General features: G+C 40.4%; 1 protein-coding gene across 6 annotated transcripts in view; it reads left to right on the top strand.

The window, feature by feature from the left end:
• diaph2 (diaphanous-related formin 2) overlaps positions 1–17,556 on the top strand; it is a 391,673-nt gene that overhangs the window by 26,909 nt on the left and 347,208 nt on the right. For 5 of the 6 annotated variants that reach the window (XM_058076542.1, XM_058076539.1, XM_058076540.1 and 2 more), the window contains one exon: positions 4,252–4,272. The exons of the other annotated variant lie outside the window; for it this stretch is intronic. In XM_058076542.1, the coding sequence (XP_057932525.1) occupies positions 4,252–4,272 (21 nt within the window). The remainder of the gene's footprint in view (positions 1–4,251; positions 4,273–17,556) is intronic. 6 annotated transcript variants of the gene reach the window in all.

Here is a 17,556-nt window from a genome sequence, read left to right as displayed (position 1 = left end):
AAGTAGGGAAGAAGGCAAAGAAGTGAAAAGCTTACCACTTCCACACAAATTGAGAGGAGATTTTTTTTTTTATTCGATCTCAGTCATGGCATGTTGGCTCGGCTCTAACATCATGTCTCATAACATTACTGATGACCTAGATGACCAGAAAACTACATGTAACCTCCATCCATCCATCCATCCATCCATCCATCCATCCATCCATCCGTTTTCTATACCGCTTATCCTCGTTAGGGTTGCTGGAGCCTATAGACAGGATACACCCTGGACTGGTGGCCAGCCAATCACAGGGCACATATAGACAAACAACCATTCACACTCACATTCATACCTATGGACAATTTGTAGTGGCCAATTAACCTAGCATGTTTTTGGAATGTGGGAGGAAACCGAAGTACCCGGGGAAAATCCATACACAGGGAGAACATGCAAACGCCACACAGAGATGCCCATGCAGAGATTCAAAACCATGTCTTCCTGATCTCTTGACGTATGTCTTAAATGGGTTATTTACTGTACATCTACTATATTGGGTATTATCAGCGTAAAGCTCTAATTTGTTTAAAAACTGTACTTAGAAGATGATAAACAGGTTTTCTTTGCCTTGAGTATGAAAATATTCCATTATTAATTAGAAATCCTACTTCATGGAAATTCACTTGTCACGGTTGGGTCTCGAACCAACTAACCGTAATAACCAAGGTATCACTGTAGATAAAATTAACCAATCAGAGCATATTAGGAACACCACATGAGCTCTAACAAATAACGAGCTTTTGGTAATATTGCTTGTGGATACTGATGCATGCACTGTTGATGGAAGGTTGTTGTCTTATGGGAAATGTGGATAAAGCAGGAGTGTTGCACTTTGGACTTGTTGGTTTGCTACGGTGCTTTCACTTTTTTAATGGTTTTTGTTTTTGCTCGTGAGATTGCACTGTTTGGGGCTTCCTCTATATTTTACTTTGCATTTCACTCATTTTGCTGTTGATGGTATTTCAATGTCCGAATAGAATTGTTCTGTTTTTTATCACCACAGACCCAATAGATAGTTCTACCCGTTGTCAATATGCAGGCTCTATACTAATATAAATGGTTATTTTTTCTTCAAATGATCACCCAGGGTGTATGCAGCTATAGAGGTGGTGGTTTAGAGCTGTTCTCTACTGCTTAAAAAAAGACATATCTCCTAATGCTGCCTTGCCCATTTATGCAGTCCTGCTCTGATGGGCAGTTTTTCAGCATAAAATGCTTCATCCATATGGTATTATTTTGTGGTGTACTGCAAATATTTGCAGTAGACCATTGAGATAGCTGAAGCCAATGCAGCTTGAAACTGTATCTAACGTTAAGAAAGACAGATTATTTTGTTTACCCGCATAAAATATGTCTTTCAAAGGAAAGCCTATGTTTATTCCCCCCCCTCATGAATTTCCACCTCTCTATCACCAGGCAAGATTGAGAACTTTCAGTCGCTGCCGGGGGAGGGGGCCTCAGCAGGAGTCTTGCAAATTGCCCCCCCAACATGAAAAGTGGAATTACTTTTTTTTTTCCCCCCAAGGGAGAATTTGCACATTGACCCTGTTCATTTGAATATGAGCTGTGTTTTAGAACAGAACAGAATAGAATAGAGAACCCAGATCTGTTTTGTAGGAATGCAACATGTCTAAGGACGTCCTTGACCATCAGCTTTGCATGAACAAATTTGCCTTTCACCTGCTTTCATTATATCCTAGCTATTAAAAATGTTCAACTCTATTAAAACCTTCCTCTAACACAGCCATTTCTTTCTCTGAGATGTTGTTCATGCAAAATCTGCTGCACCTCACATGCTTTGGAAGGCTGTGATGGGAGAGTTTTGTCCAACATTATTAATCATGTTCCATTCAAATTTAATTTACTTCAATTGGATTCAGAGTCTCATTCTTTTAACGGGACCCATATTTTCTCAGATATTCCAGTTTACACAGCGTGGGACCTCTCAGAGCCAAAAGTCCCTTATGTCATATCATTCAAGGCAAACAGTAACGTCCAATCACTCCAAACACAGAAAACACACACCATGAAACATAAATGCGGCAGAATCAAAAACAAATGTAAACGATAAATCATGGTGCAGGAAAATACTCACAATGTTGGACATGTGCTTATCTCCTTCAAGCTCCATCCCTTGCTTGTACCATTGTCTGTGCACACTCTGAAGATAGTGTCTGAGCTGCTTTCATGATGTTCTTGTACATTTCTTTTAAGGCATCAACTGTGGAAAAGGTTGCAAGCTCGACACACAGTGCCTAGTCAGCATAAAACACCCCCGGCGCTTAAGGTCTCCTGCTGGAGTGGCGACAGATACAAAGACTGATTAATGTCGCGCACCAGGCGGTGGCGCATGTAAAATTGACTTTACGCCACCTGTAAACCCTCGCAAGATGGCAGCATGAAGAGTCTTAGGAAAAGACATAGGAAATGAGATTTAGAAAGTGTGTGACAGAGCTTAGAAGGGCAGGGAGGGAGAATGCAAAAGTCATAGCAACATTTTAGTCAATATGCATTTGCTTTGGACACAACATGGAACCGACAAACGGTGGCTGTAGCAATCGCAATACTGTATAGTTACCTGGTTCTTACAAGCCCACAGAAGCTACGCTAGAAGACAGGTCATGGTCAGTAGTAGGGTTTCTGATGTAAAGTAACCATAATTCATGCCTTAAACTCTGCTTATGTCACACAGAAAGAGTAGATGAAACGGGAGCCTAGCGAGGCTTTATTATAAACCAGCTTAAAGTGTGAATAGCCTTACAGTCGTCAAAATGATCCCAGAAATCAGCATCTACAGTATATTTAAGATATGCTGTTTGCTGCTATGCCTCTGGTTAACTGAGAATATACTGTAGTTCGCTGGCGGAAAGACACCCTTCCCTACAGAGGCAGCCATGAAAAGCTGCCCCGTTTGACAGGCAGCCATGTTAAACTGCAACATCACAGTCAGTTTAGTAGGGCAAGTCACCATATTTGGCTGGGAGGCCTTCCATTTAGACCGAAAATGCGATGAAATCAAAGGACAAATGGCACCACAGTGCTGGCATAACTTATGAAATTATGGGAAGTGTAGATCTCGCTAGATTAAAACTTGACAAGATTTCTTGTTCAGGAAAAGAATATCTTGTGGGCACTAGGCCTGGGACAATGATGAATGAATTCATCACACAATGAAGTAACACGAACTGGATCATTTTGCCGGTCTCAATATATTGCCATTGCTATGCATGTTTTGTTTTCCTCGTCTCTCGCCTACACACAGCAAGAGTCTTCACTGCGTGCGATGGTTTCAGCTCCTTAGCACATTTGTTCCCCAGAACACTGGCATGAATGGAGTGAGCCCTCACACAGTCTCTTTGTCTGGGTGGGTGGAGATGGGGGTAACTCACACAGGGTGCAGAAGACGTAGTAGAAATATAATTAGCCGATTCCAATATATTTGTCATATATTTTTCATTGTGCTTTTCTTAAAATCTGATCTGGTCTCATTCTCATAGGCCCAATCTCGTGTATCATCTTGTGATACACCTATCATACAATGATGAAGTGGCTGTGGGAAACAGCTTCTCTTGCGAAGACACTGCATGATAAGCTGCTTGGTGCGTCTCGCTAAGCATGTTAAACAACCTTGAATTATGCAGTGATGTTTTACATCCCTTTGGGTTTATTTTGTTGTCAGTTTGCCAGCTGCATGATTGGTAGCAAATAATGAACGTATGAGCCCAACATTTTGTTCGCTAGTAGCATCATGCTAGTTTGAAAGCTAAATGCTAATGAAGACTGGGGCCACTACTCATTTCCAGGCAATGAATACATTTTTAGAGATCTCTTCACCTCTTCCACAGTTGTTGCCAAGTAATTACTAGAACAACAGTTTAAAGAATACACCGGTAACGGGGGCGAGGTGCGATACGCCATATATATGCATTGAATGAATGAATGTTTTTCTCACGGTTCCAACCTCTCCCCTACTTATCTTACTAACACTTGAAACATCTGGAAATTGCAGCTGTGAAACAGACATTTTCTTTTATATGTACTTCTAATCACAACTGTTGATTAAAAACAAATCTTGGCTGTGTAGTGTATGAGGGACATTGTTGTAATGTTACACAAAATTACGCTCATGCCTCAATGTGTAATTGTCTGGCCTACTCATGACTGCTGTTTGTGTCTTTTTGCGCATTAACCTTCTCCGCTGATTGCTGCATGCAGATAACTGGGAGCAAAGTTGTGGTAAGTAATCTATTATTATTACTATTACAGTGTTATTATTTGGCTTTTGTATCTTCATGTCTGTCTTGATATGGGCACATACCCCATTCAGTCTCTTTTCTAATAGTTTGAGGACACACTTATTAATATGTATCCATTAAGGTCTGGAATAATAATAATAGAGCCATTGATTGTGGAGAACACGACCTCAGCCAGTGGCACATAAAGTGGGTATGACCCGTATGTGGTGCAACAGGGTGCCAAAGCTATTTGAGGCGGCGGCGGTGTTGGTGGGGGGGTGGGGGGTCGGAGTCTGTATTTAAAAGCTGTTTGCAAATGTGTAAATGATATGATCAATAACAGAGGCTGGCCACCGCTCCTGACCTCAGCTATGACATATTGAACTACATCCATGCTGTAGAACAACACTGTCATGGAAACAAGTGCATATCATGCCCAGAGCGTCTATTACTACAACTACCTGAAATGTAGTCAAATGCTCATCACTTGTATATACATGGCAAGAGTCTTATGAATTCATTTTCTTCCCCCCACCACTTTACAATGCTTTGGTACTGTACTGGGCGTATTGCTCTGAACTGTCTATGTGCTTTTAGGTGCTTTTTGTCGGGTTGGAAAACGTCTGCACTGTGCTGAATTAGTATACATCCAGACTGGAACGCATCACAGAGTGAAAACGATGTAAATACACAAGGCACACCTAAGTGTGGCGCCATCAAGACGTACAAGAACAGGAATTACTTGTGCAAGTCATTAGTTAATAAGTTAATAAGTCCGTCAAAATATTGAGATATTATGTCGGCTTATCCGCAAAGGTCACGTGACAGGGGACAAGACGGTATACAGGTGTTCAGGTCAATGACAAGACAGTGTTTTCAGATTTTCACACTATTTTCAAAAAATACCCAGAATGCCGTTCATATGCCGATGAGCGACTGAAAAGATAAATTAGTTTTCAGTTTGGACTAGAAAATGTTTGTGTGTGGATAGCCCCTTAGACACAAACAAAACAAATCATTAAATACAATGTTTACCCGTGCTTTTGTCACTATGATTTCATTGGCCATTTTTAGCAGTTTGAAGCATTTCAAAGGCGTAAAAGAGAAGACAGAAAAAGATAAAGCATGCACTCTGTGACCCGGGCTTATGTTCTGGCCACTCTCAGACAAAACTCCCCCCTTTTGGAGGCACTTTACAGGGACATTTTTTATCGATTGCTATTCTCCCTCCTTTGTCAAACTGTTCTTTTGTGTTTGTTCATTGCGTGGATGGCAGACCAGGTCCTTGCTTTGCTTGTATTGATGTGGGTGAAGCTGCTGTGCATTTGGCGGCAGTGGCAATATTGTGTTGTGTAAATGGAATATGACATAATCGGGACTAAAGCTTGGATTCACACGTGAGAGATGCATAGGCCAACACTTTTACAGGTGTTTTGAAAGTGTGCCAGATGAGGACTTTTTTTTCAGCTATCAGCATTTTATCAGAGCTGCCTCTGATCATTGCAGTGTCATTCTTAAAGTCTTGTCTTAATTAATTTATCTCAATTTGAGAGGGTAATAATTGATGCAAAATACAGTATATCCCAGTCTTACGCAGGAGTCGTTCCAAATTGACCAGCAAATAGCAAAAATCCTGTCAAAATCCCTATGAAATGTCCATTTTTAACACACGTCAATGATGAATCGCAAACATGAGGATCCACTGTCCAATGAATGCATCTATTCGAGCGTGTGGTCAACAAAAGCAAATTAGTCCCGGCTTGTTTGTTGCACTTGTGTGCCATCGTACTAGCTTAAAAGACGATAACGTTTCATCCTCAATTTCCATCTGCATTCAAGGGAACAAAATATCAATACCACAGCTAAAGCATTCAGTCATTGATTTTTGCAGGAGACAAATGCTAAAGCCTTGGCAGAGGTCTGCGCTCTCTCGATGGCTCTTCTCGCAGCCCGTGAGTTGTCATTCTTCAGTAGGCTCTACACGAAGAAGTAGGAGGAGGAAGCTGTGAGTGTTTAGCCTGGTTAGCTGGTGGTTGGTCACAGTTAACTCCCTGCTTTGCTGGCAGATTCCCATTTTCACGCTGTCAGCGTGTGTCATTGGGATAGAGCGCTCTCTCTTGTGCTCGGAAGGGGGACGCCGGCGAGGATTGTCTGTAGGGAACGTGCACACTGTAACTCCTCTGTCTCAGGCATGAAATTTCTCTGACATTTCCCGCTCTCCCACTAGAGAGCGAGCTTGGAATAGAGGACTGTGTAAATTGGATCTAATCCAGTTTGACCGGCGTGCAAATGTGCAACACTTCTAAGCCTCAAACGCTCTCTCCACCTCAAGATTGAGCGAGGGATGAGCAGAATGCATACTTGTTCATCCATACCGACATGTCGACAGGTGCTCAAAGCAGATGCCTTTGCTTCTGCACAGCCCTGGAGCTGCCCGCTGACCAATATGAAGCTTTTACAGCATCCAGTCTTGTAAAGATTGGCCTGATTTACGTCACAAGTCAAGGGCCAGGTTGTAACAATCCATCAGTGACTCCTGCAGTGTTACTGTGGAAGCAGACTTCCTCCATCCTCCTCTCCTGCTGCACTCACTTTGACTTGCTGCCCTGGCACACTGCTGAGAGCGGCATCGTTTGCGTGAATGATAAGAACATCTTGTCTGTGTCTTGAAAAAACAAGGTGATCAATATGTCCAGACCGAAAGGATGCAGCTTTATTGCCAAGGTAACCCTCTGGTCTCGCATCCACGTCAGACAGTATAGTATCTACCAACAGTAAACGTGTTGACATGTACTGTACTATATATCCCAAGGTCTCTCTATCTAATTACATAGCTGCGATAAAATGTACTTTGTAGTACTTGGGTGATTCTGCAAATACATCTCATTTCATATTGTTCAAACATGCTATACAATATAGAGTATTTTCTGGACCACAAGTTGCATATTCTGTTTTTTATGATCGAGCTATGATCAGAGCAAGCCATTTTTTTAGGAGTGCCATAGCACCCTTCCTAGCAATATTAAATTCAGTTGAAGATGAAGTCAGCTGGAGGGGGCGATGTTTACACCAGCAAGGAGACAATCTAAAGTCAGAGAAGCTGAAATTTATGTATATGGATACAATAAAAACATGCTTGTTTAATATAAATAAATGTTCTCTAGAAGACACATCTTATATGTGACGTAATGCCGGTACGCAACCCGGGATGTGTGAAAACTTAACACGAAAACATTTTTTTTTGTATTGAAATAAATTATAAACTATATTTGTGTTATTAGTTAGTCAGTGGCTGACAGAGAAGCTCCAGTCTCCGAGCAAGACATACTAAGTGTTACCTAATTAAACAACCCTGCTGTCTAAAATAGGACATTTCTCAATACTTTGGTATCATATAATTATAGTTACACATTACTTACTGATACATAGTCAGAAGCGTATTAGAAAGTACTATGGTATCTGGTATGTTCTGTATCATTCGATTTGTGTGCTCAACTCACTGAATTATTGTGGCCATTAGATGTCACCAAAAAAAGACAACCACCATCCCAATTAAAACATAAAGGCAGCACATGTTAAATTATAGTCGTCCCTTGCTACATTGCACAGAGTAATTAATGAATAAATGATTGCTGTTTCATTGTACGCCCTATAAAATGTACTCATTATTGGCTGAAATTAAGCATTTTCAAGCATAGAAATGTCAAAATGAAATAACTAAATGAGCTGAAGTACAAATACATGGCAGAAAAATCATTCAAATTGTAGTATTCTACATTGGTGTCCGTGTTTGGTGAGACAAAGGCTAGACGTGATCAGCAAAAAAGGAATTGAATGCAAGTCGGCCGTCACCCACAACAAGCTAAAAGTCAACTCTGAACCTCCGAGGGCACTTCCTGTACTTTTTAAAAATTGATCCTGTAAAATCAATGAGCAAAAGGTTGAGCTGTATACCAGTAAACACAGACTTGTAGATGAGGCAAAAGGATTGCATTTCTTGTGTGGAGAGAAGGACGGTGGAGAAAAGACTTGTCTATGACTGTCTATGAGGGCATGCTGGCATCAGGCTCCTCCTCAACTCCAATCGAGTGCTTGTTCAACGTGCCAAGTGAGCCTACGAAGGACCTTTTTAAAAATAAGGTAAAGGAGATATGGCACGTCTAAAAGCAAATCAAGGCACACTCCCTATTCTCGGTGTAATCCCCCCCCTCCCCGCGAACCTGGCATTTACCTTTTAAAGACACACAGCTCAAAAGAATTTTTGTTTAAAGCCAGCTATTAAAGCAAATGCTGAGGGTTGATCAGATTTAATGTCGCACATGTCCTTGGTGCCTTTAGAAGAACTTCAATGAAAAATTAATCAATTCTGTGTGTGTGGATCTCGGTAGCTCGTGCCAGTGTTGAGCATAAATTCTATTTTAAATCAAGATCAAGGAAACAACACTGTGTGGAAGGGAATGGCTTGTTTCTTTGGTTGAAAGTGCACTTTTCGAGTTCATCTAATGGAGCTCATAAAGTTTGTTGTGACTGAGAGGCTGCTGTTGAAATGCGCTGAATGAAATCGGTTGTTTTAATGTGCTGATTTACTTGCTTCGGATGTATTGCTGCATGATTCAACGGACTGTATGGCTATGTTCACACTGCAGGTCAATTCAGATTTCTTTGCTCATATGTCAGTGAAAGTTAGATTTTTTCAAATGTGATATAGGCCTCCTTGGTATGTAGTAGGACTGTCAATGTCAACACGTTAATGATTAACGCTCCCCCGTTTGACCCTCGGCCCACACCGTAGTTTGATTACTTTCTCCTACTTACTATAGATAAAAACTTATATCTATCTGAGATTAAATGTAATTAATTCTGAGTAAACTACGCACAAAATGCGATTAATCACGATCAAATATTTTAATTCACTGACAGCCCTAGTATGTCTATATAAATCCAATATGTATGTGATGTGACTGCAATATGAACGGTCGGCTTGCATGTATCCGATCTATACGTCATCGAGAGGCCATGCTTACTGAGACTTTAAAGGTACTCACAAATGTAAGTCGTGGAAAGGCATGGATTATCGTCCAAAACTTGGATAAAGGTACTTTATCCAAAAAACTTTATCCAAGGGAAAAGTTCTTCATTCATTCATTTTCTACTGCTTATTCTCACTAGGGTTGCTGGAGCCTATCCCAGCAGTCTTTGGGCAAGAGGGTACACCCTGGACTGGTCGCCAGCCAATCACAGGGCACATATAGACAAACAACCATGAACAGATGTGGCAGCAAATTGTCTACAAACTACCACAGCTACAATTTTTACTCTTTTTTTACTTCTCCTACACTAAATCATTTGGTTGAGAAAGTACAGAAAGCACAAACTCAGTGAAACTGCCACAAACGTGAGCATGCTGGTGCTCAAACTGCACCAAATACTACACACAGAAATGCGAGCGATGTTGTGTTTTTGCGCATGTACGTCTTTTTCACTCATGTTGCATTTGTTTGGTAATATGAATGGCTACATAAAATATGGGCTTTAAACCAAAAAATTCTAATTGTTCTTAAACTTGATTAGATATTAATAGATGCATTTATTGATCAAAAAGGCAATGTTGTGATGCTGGATGACAACATAATCATTTGAATGGGGAAACATTTTACTCAAAACATTCACTTAAAATCTGAATATTTTCTGAATATTAAGTCCTCAAACTAAAGTCAGAGTCACATCCCAAGTCATTGACCTCAAAGTCCAATTTGAGATGCAAGTCTCATGATGCGAGTCCACATTTCTGTTACGAAGTAATAGAGTCACAACAGAACCAATGCACGTGTTTCACACCAACATCTGAGTAGAAACATTTTAAAACGCATGCAGAGTTTGCTGCGGTTGTGTACCATTAATGCCACGGCTATTAATCTCAATGTTTTTGACCCGGGTTTAATCATTCATTGGTTCTTTTCCATGCTTTCTTTCAGACTCTAAATTGTCCCATAGGTGTGAATGTGAGCGCAAATGTTTGTTTGTCTATATGTGCCCTGCCATTGGCTGCTGACTAGTCCTGGGTGTGCCCCGCATCTCGCCCGAAGGCTCCCGAAGGCTCCAGCACAGCTGCAAACCTCGTGAGGTCAAGCGGTACAGAAAATGGATGGATGCATGTCTTCTTTGAAAATATAGAGAGGATCGCACCTTTTCCATCAGCTGAACTGCTTCTTTTCAGATTGAGGGAGCCATAAAAAAGCTGAAGTGGTTACATTGATATGGGTTTGAACTACGGCTCTACTCATGCTTTAGTTTCTGTCTGCGCTTGTGTTGTGTTGTGTTGTGTGTACACCCTCTAATGATTGTGTGAGTCATTTGTTTTTTCCTCCATCCTACATGCAGGTTCAACAGATGTGACTGTTGCATCTTGGCTCCAGTTATTGCTGTAGAGAGTTTGATAGAGTATCCTAGAGACAAGGACGGGAGACAAAAAAATATGATTCCCAGCTCGTTTGATTGCTTATATATGAATTTTCTGTATTTGGCGCCTATCATGGATAGAGAATGTGAATAGCGGTCTCGGTTCTCGGTTGTACATCTCTCCCCCACGGTTCTGTCACACACTCGGCGGCGCTGTCGACATGCTCTACTCAGCGGGAGGGTGCTGCAGGGCCGCATTAGGCTCCATAAAGTTTATAGCATATTTTTACAGCCCGCCTCTCTGTATGCACCCAGCATTCGCATCCCCGTCGCATCTGCTTGAACTGTTCACACAGCTGTGAAATTCTGTGTATCCCCCATGTTTTATGGTTGATGGCTCCTCTCAAATTCTTTATTTGCCTCTTTAGCTTTTTGATATCACTCTCGGCATCTGTGTATATTTAGTATGTCATTTTCTCCGGCTGGAGGAGTTTGCAGCTATGTGCGACTGCGTCATAGTATGTCAAGATTTACACGGGATGGGTGCAGGCAAGTAGGTGGTCTCCGGTCTACAGTTTTGCCAAACACTTCCTATAGTCTATTCCAAAGCTGAAGCTACATGGGGTAGCCTCGTACGGTAGAATAATGCTTAGACCCTGTTGCTTTTTACAGTGCTGCTTCTTAACGGATACCATGCATGATTTGGCACAGAAAATAGTGAAACACTTTGGGTCTGCATTGAGCTGCCCAGCACAATTTAGGGCTAACATGTTGACACAATTAAGGGCCAAAACACAACAACATTGTGTAAATTAGTGGTTCTCAGCTGGTTTGGCTAGAGGACCCACCATCACCGTTCAGTAGCCACGTTTACATGGTCCCAAATATTCCAATTCCATTCGGGTTATTTGCTCAAACGGAAAGAATGTAACCTTTGTATACACCTCATTCCGAAAGAAAAGTGCCAATCCGAATGAATATATAATCGGATTTACAGAGGTGGAATATTCCTTTTCCCAATCCGATTGAGGTATCTTGTACCCGCTTAATCGGAAAGTTGTCAGGGTGCGTTCTTTCATGCATGCTCAGCTGTGACGTAACACGCAGACGTTGAAAATGGCGACGAGGAGGCATCACTGGACTACAGCGGAAAGTTTGTTTTTGATACAAACTTTAAAGAACTGAATGTAATTGCAAGACTGGATGGCCGAAAAACTATTTATTGTTATTAATTTATTATTATTTAATTTATTGCTGCTTTAAAAAAAGCGTAGCAACTGTCCCAACAACCGTGGTAATCACACTCTCGTCTGCCATCTTTGATGAATCACATGATGTTGTTTACGTTTTACTGCGCATGCCCCATTGACTATTCCGTTTGATTATAGTGATGCATGTAGACAGGAGATTGGAATATTCCTTTCCATGGATACACTGTTTTCTGGTACATCATTCGGAAAGATTCCATTCGGAAAGAGGAAAATCTCCTCATGAAAACGTGGCTAGGGAGAAGCGGCTATCCAAATTGCGGAAATTTTTCATCTTAAATATAACCAAATATCTTAATGAAACAGAAGTGCAATGGATCACAAAATGCCAGCATAAAAACAGATTCATGAACATTTCAGAAACATATTGCTAGTTATGATTAGCTGTAAATAACTTGACTCAGTTTAATGCTGGATGTGCGTGCTAAATGTACACTTTGCTGAAGATTAATTTAAAGCCCAAACACTAAAAATCACACTTATTGTTTCCGCAGTTGTTTTCAGCCTTTACACAGGAACGCTAGTGGTGGTGTTTCCAGAAGCTTCCACTTTGAGACGTTTTCAAGCTCTAAGAAAATGTAATTACTAATTGGTTAGGGCATCTCTCGAGATTAAGAAGTGACAAGATTTCTTGTTCAGATGAAAAATGTCTCTTGGGCATTGGGCCTGGGATGATAATACATAAATGAATTAATCACACAATAAATGAAAATGAACCGGACCATTTTGCCGGCCTCAGTATATGAAGAGCTTGCAACCAAAAGGCGCTAAATCCATTTTGACTGATTTCGAGAAAATCAATGATTTTTAACTACGCACATATCAATCTATTTGGTCATCAAGTCTATATTGCAAATGAAAGAGCTATCAATATAGGTCATAAAAATGCATGCTATAAAAATCCTGCACACACCATGTATTTTATATATTTTTTTAAGTTAATTTTTTTTCGGATTTAGCGCCTTTTGCCTGAAATGATGGATTTAGCGCCTTTTGGCTGAAATAAATTTGAAGTCACCTTTAACTTCTTCAATGGCATTGTTGTAAAAGAATGTAAGGTGCTTTAATGTGCTATGCTAATAAAATAATTACAACACAGAAGCCATTCTCAACATACAATACACAATAATTATTATTAATTAAATTGATAAAAATGTTATTAAAAGCAGTGCTCATATTTGACTGCACCATGAAGGTGACAGTGACAAAAATCATCTCTTTACAAACTCTTTAAATTGTATGTTTTTTAGTACAAGTAAAATAATGTTTCTCATGAAAGTTGGAGGTGTCAAGGTAGAGACATGCCTTTTATGGCGTGAAAAAAACTTTCATGTTACAGAATACTGTAAAAACACAATTTGTGTTCTCCTGAATTGCATAACATACTGTAACTATCATACGTGTACTTAATGTACACAAACAAAACAGGATGCACACTGATACTGGCTTTCTGTATGTGCAGTGCCAATTGTATTCTTCTCTCTGATTGGTCAGATTATCAATAGATGGGAAACTTGGGCCAATCAGAATAAAGAATAAAGAAAGGGATTTATCTCCTTTTGGTTGAAATCTGAAATGGAAATAGCGCCTTTTGGTTGAAAGCATAAATTTCCAAAATATGTGATTTGGATACACATGACAGAGGTCTATTAAGCTCATGAAAAACATGAGTTAACAACACAACTTAGTGAAAATTGGATTTAGCGCCTTTTGGTTGCAAGCTCTTCATATTTGCATGTTCACAAATGTCTGATTTCCTCATCTCTTTCCTCCAAACAGACAGGAAGAGGGTTCACCCTGGCACGTTAGTTCCCTTTGTCAGTAATACAGTCTCTTTTTCTCGTCCTTATCTTATCTCGTCCTGTTCTCGTAAACTCAATCTGAGCGTCTCATGACATCCCGAGGTAGTTCACATTTTTAGTCACCCAACAGCCACTTTCACAACAGCCACAACCAGCAACAGCCATCTTCCTTATTTTGTTCTGTGACAAAACGTGGTATGTTTTTCCTGGCTCGTTTCCCATATCTCAGCAATGTTTGGTGCAAATTGATCATTTCTGACATAATCTTGACATACTACTAAATAAAACAGCAACCAAAACATGTCTTAGTATTGCCATGCTGCTGCGTCACATTGTAGTATATTTAAGCTTGCAAAGTTTAGTGTACTTACACTTCATATACAGTCTTAAAAGCTATGGTGTCCAATTAGTTTTAGTGCTTACATTTACGCCTTGAAACACATCTATGACAAACCTGGAAACCTATACTTACAGTATAAAAATTGCATTTATATACTTGCGTCTTATATTCAAATGTGCGGTGCACTTGCTTTCCATCGTAATCACTGAGGCCGCGGGCTAGCGTAAGCATTGATTTGCTTAATATATACGTAATTCTTTGCTACTCATGTTAGGTCATGGTCTGCCAAATGCTGCTTGTTCCCCAGCCGGTATTGTAGTACTGAAGGCCAGCACTTGGTGGCAGTGGGCGCTCATTGAATTGACCTTTGTGGCGGCTCACAGAAGCTGAAAGAGAGCTACATTGTTTTTATAGAACTGACTTAATGAGTTCCTCCGTGCCTAACACACTACTGTATGTGTTGCTGGGCCTTGCACGTTTATTCCCATCCTTTAAAAGGAGTAGAATAACTGTGAGATGTCAATGGCATTTAGATTGCTATGTCCTCTCTGATCAATACTCCACATTGAGGCCAGAATGGGAAGCTGAAGAAGAGATTAATCATGTTTCCTCCACCACATTCAGAACACTGCTTGAAGACTGACCACCTTTTTGGAGTCCTGTTTGCCATTTTGTAAGGAATGCGTCCTTTATAGCTCGATAGGTAGCGAGTGTTTGCCTTACCTGCTATCGATGCGACCTGTCGTATTGATCGCACCTTTATGCAATTATACTTGAATTATTTATTAGTCTGACCTACAAAGATAAATAGACGTAATCCCTTGCTAACATCACATCAGTTATGCTCAAAGAATGAGATCATTGCCACCTCCGACTCCGGGTCTCACTGCATGACTACTGCATATTCAAGTGCACATTATTTACACATTATTGTGCTGTGGGACTTCTAAAGTTGTACAGCTCAGTCAGGACTCACAATGTCATATCCACCGACAGTGGCGAATCACAAAACCTTTGACACTACGCATAAGGCTGCTCGAGCATGTTCAAAGCTACAGTAATCACTAAGTATTGAAGTGGTATTTAATTTTCTACTTTTTAATTTGCCTTGTGCTTGAGTTGTTGAGGGTGGAAAACATTGGTCAGTCACACCCTGAAGTGGCCATTGATTGGCTGTCATCGTCACTATGGGCTTCCGTTGTAGTTGGGAGGGCAAGGTGAGGAGCGGTGAAACGATTAGTGTTTCATGAGAAGATGGACTTGATTAAAGGATAAGTAGTAGTAGTAAAGTTAGTTAAAAAGGTTATTTGATGGAGGTGGCTTGACTCCAAAATGTATTCAAAATGTATTCATTTGATTATTTTCTATGATGAAATCTGTTTTCTTTATTTAACTCATACCATATCAACATTTGCATTATAAAATATGGGTGGGTGGAGGTGCTGGTGGAAAGACTGAGTCCAAAGACTAGTGTACTTCTTTTATTTTGAAGGCCTGACATTACCAGTTACAGGATGTATTATGCTAATGTTGGCCGAGTGATGCAGAGTAAACCGGAAGGTATGCTGCTTTGGCAGAACGAGAGGGGATTTTTTTCCGCCATGAAAGTTAATGTACAGGAAAGAGTTAACAGATATGATTTACCTATTTTCATTAACTCATTCAATACCACTCATTTTCCCAAAGCCATTCCTCTCACTACCAGCCACATTTCACACAGAATATTATGTTCTCTGGCTGTATATACATGGTATATACCAAAAGAATCTAATCTTTCATCAGAAAAAAAAACATTTGTTCCAACCTTTTCCCGTTTTTCAGTGATCAGCAGGAGAACATAGATATATTTTAGCAAAATATCAGTTCTCCACACCAAAGAGGGAGAAAAAATGTGTAACCTCCCGCAACCTCCCGCAACCTCACGCAACGCGACTGGTTGCTGCCGAGCATGTACTTCCATGGGAAAGATGTGGGCCGTGTGCTTTGAAAATGCACTTCTGTCACCTTGTGGCTGTTTTTTTGGGCTTAAAACTGCACCGCAAGGCTCTCTTCCATTGTGGACTTGCATCATGATTTTATGATTTTTGGAGCAAGTGGTCAGGTTGAAAAAAAATTCTGTATACGTCTTTGGCAGTGAATGAGTTAATATCTCGTTAATTGGAAGTAGGTGGTAATAGGAGAGAGGCAGTAATTTCCAATTTTTAAAGCCCATAACTAATAATGCTCTGGATGCATGAGAAAGTAGCAAGGAAAATGCATGGTTGCTTATTAAGAGCTACTGTATTTCAATGTTGTAATAGCGGTAAGGGGCACACCGGTTAGCCAACCTTATTACTGTAACTTATAGGAGACTCTTTATAGGATGTTTTACAGTGGTTTAGTTTTTTTGTCTTTGGGAGCACCTTCCCTCTTTCTGCAATGTTCACATAGAGTACGCCTGCTTGTCCTATCAATGGGTGGTCCGAACACTATTTTTTTTTTTTTTTGGTAGAATGCAGACAATTACCAGATATTGCAGAGAGGCTGATTTGATGGTAGATCTATGGTGTTCCAAATGGCGATGTCCTTGATGATAGCCATAGACCCAGCACGCCAGGTGACATCCAATCATGTCGAGATGGCCGGCCAGTCTCTTTATATCCCGAGTGGTCTTGAGAGCTGATGTTGTTAATGCTGATTGGTCCAATGCATTCTTTACACTTTGGCCTTGAATCAAACACACACCGCCATTGAGCAGCAGCGTACAAATTCATAAATAAAATAAATAGAGGACCTGACAATGTGAACCGCTGATGTGTATAATTACACAGCATTTAATAGGACAAGCAGCAAGTTCTCTGACACGTTGAGTTGTTTTTCTTCATTTGCTGTCAAGATTTCTTGTGTTAGTTTTCAGTTGAACGTCACCTCTAGCTGCTAAGTGTTGTTTGCTGTATTGTTTGCATGTCACCTTGCATATCTCTGTGTGAGACAAGGAATTTTCTACCAAAAGAATAGAATGGAGAATGGGGTGTGTAACAAAAGAAATGCAGGGGAAAAAAACTGTAAAATATCTTGATGCTATTATGCCAGCAGAGTCTTCTGAGTGTCTGATAAAAAAGGAACTAAGGGTTCTAAAATTGTCATTTGAATTATGCCTTTCATCTCCCCGTGGTTTTTCACCAAGCGGTTCAGCCCCCGACTCTCCAGCGAATCTTTTTCTCTCCCCCTGTTTGCATTTCTGAACAAGCACCATAACTGTAATGAATTCTATTATTTTAAACCAATTACTGTTAGTTGGGAGCTTTTTCGCTGTTGTTGTCGCGCTCTCTGAGGAATAGTGCTGCAGCAGTGTAGACTTCACTCAATTCTCATTGTATTTCTTCCCCGGCCCCTCATTATCCATACTAATGCACTTTCTACTGCTCTTCTTCTCCCCATACATTTGCTGTCATTTGAAGCTCAATTTACAGTTAAATAAACAAAAACACATTTAT

This window comes from Doryrhamphus excisus, chromosome 6, assembly GCF_030265055.1.
Source record: "Doryrhamphus excisus isolate RoL2022-K1 chromosome 6, RoL_Dexc_1.0, whole genome shotgun sequence".
NCBI lineage: Eukaryota > Metazoa > Chordata > Actinopteri > Syngnathiformes > Syngnathidae > Doryrhamphus > Doryrhamphus excisus.
This window is presented reverse-complemented; position numbering and strand designations above follow the sequence as displayed.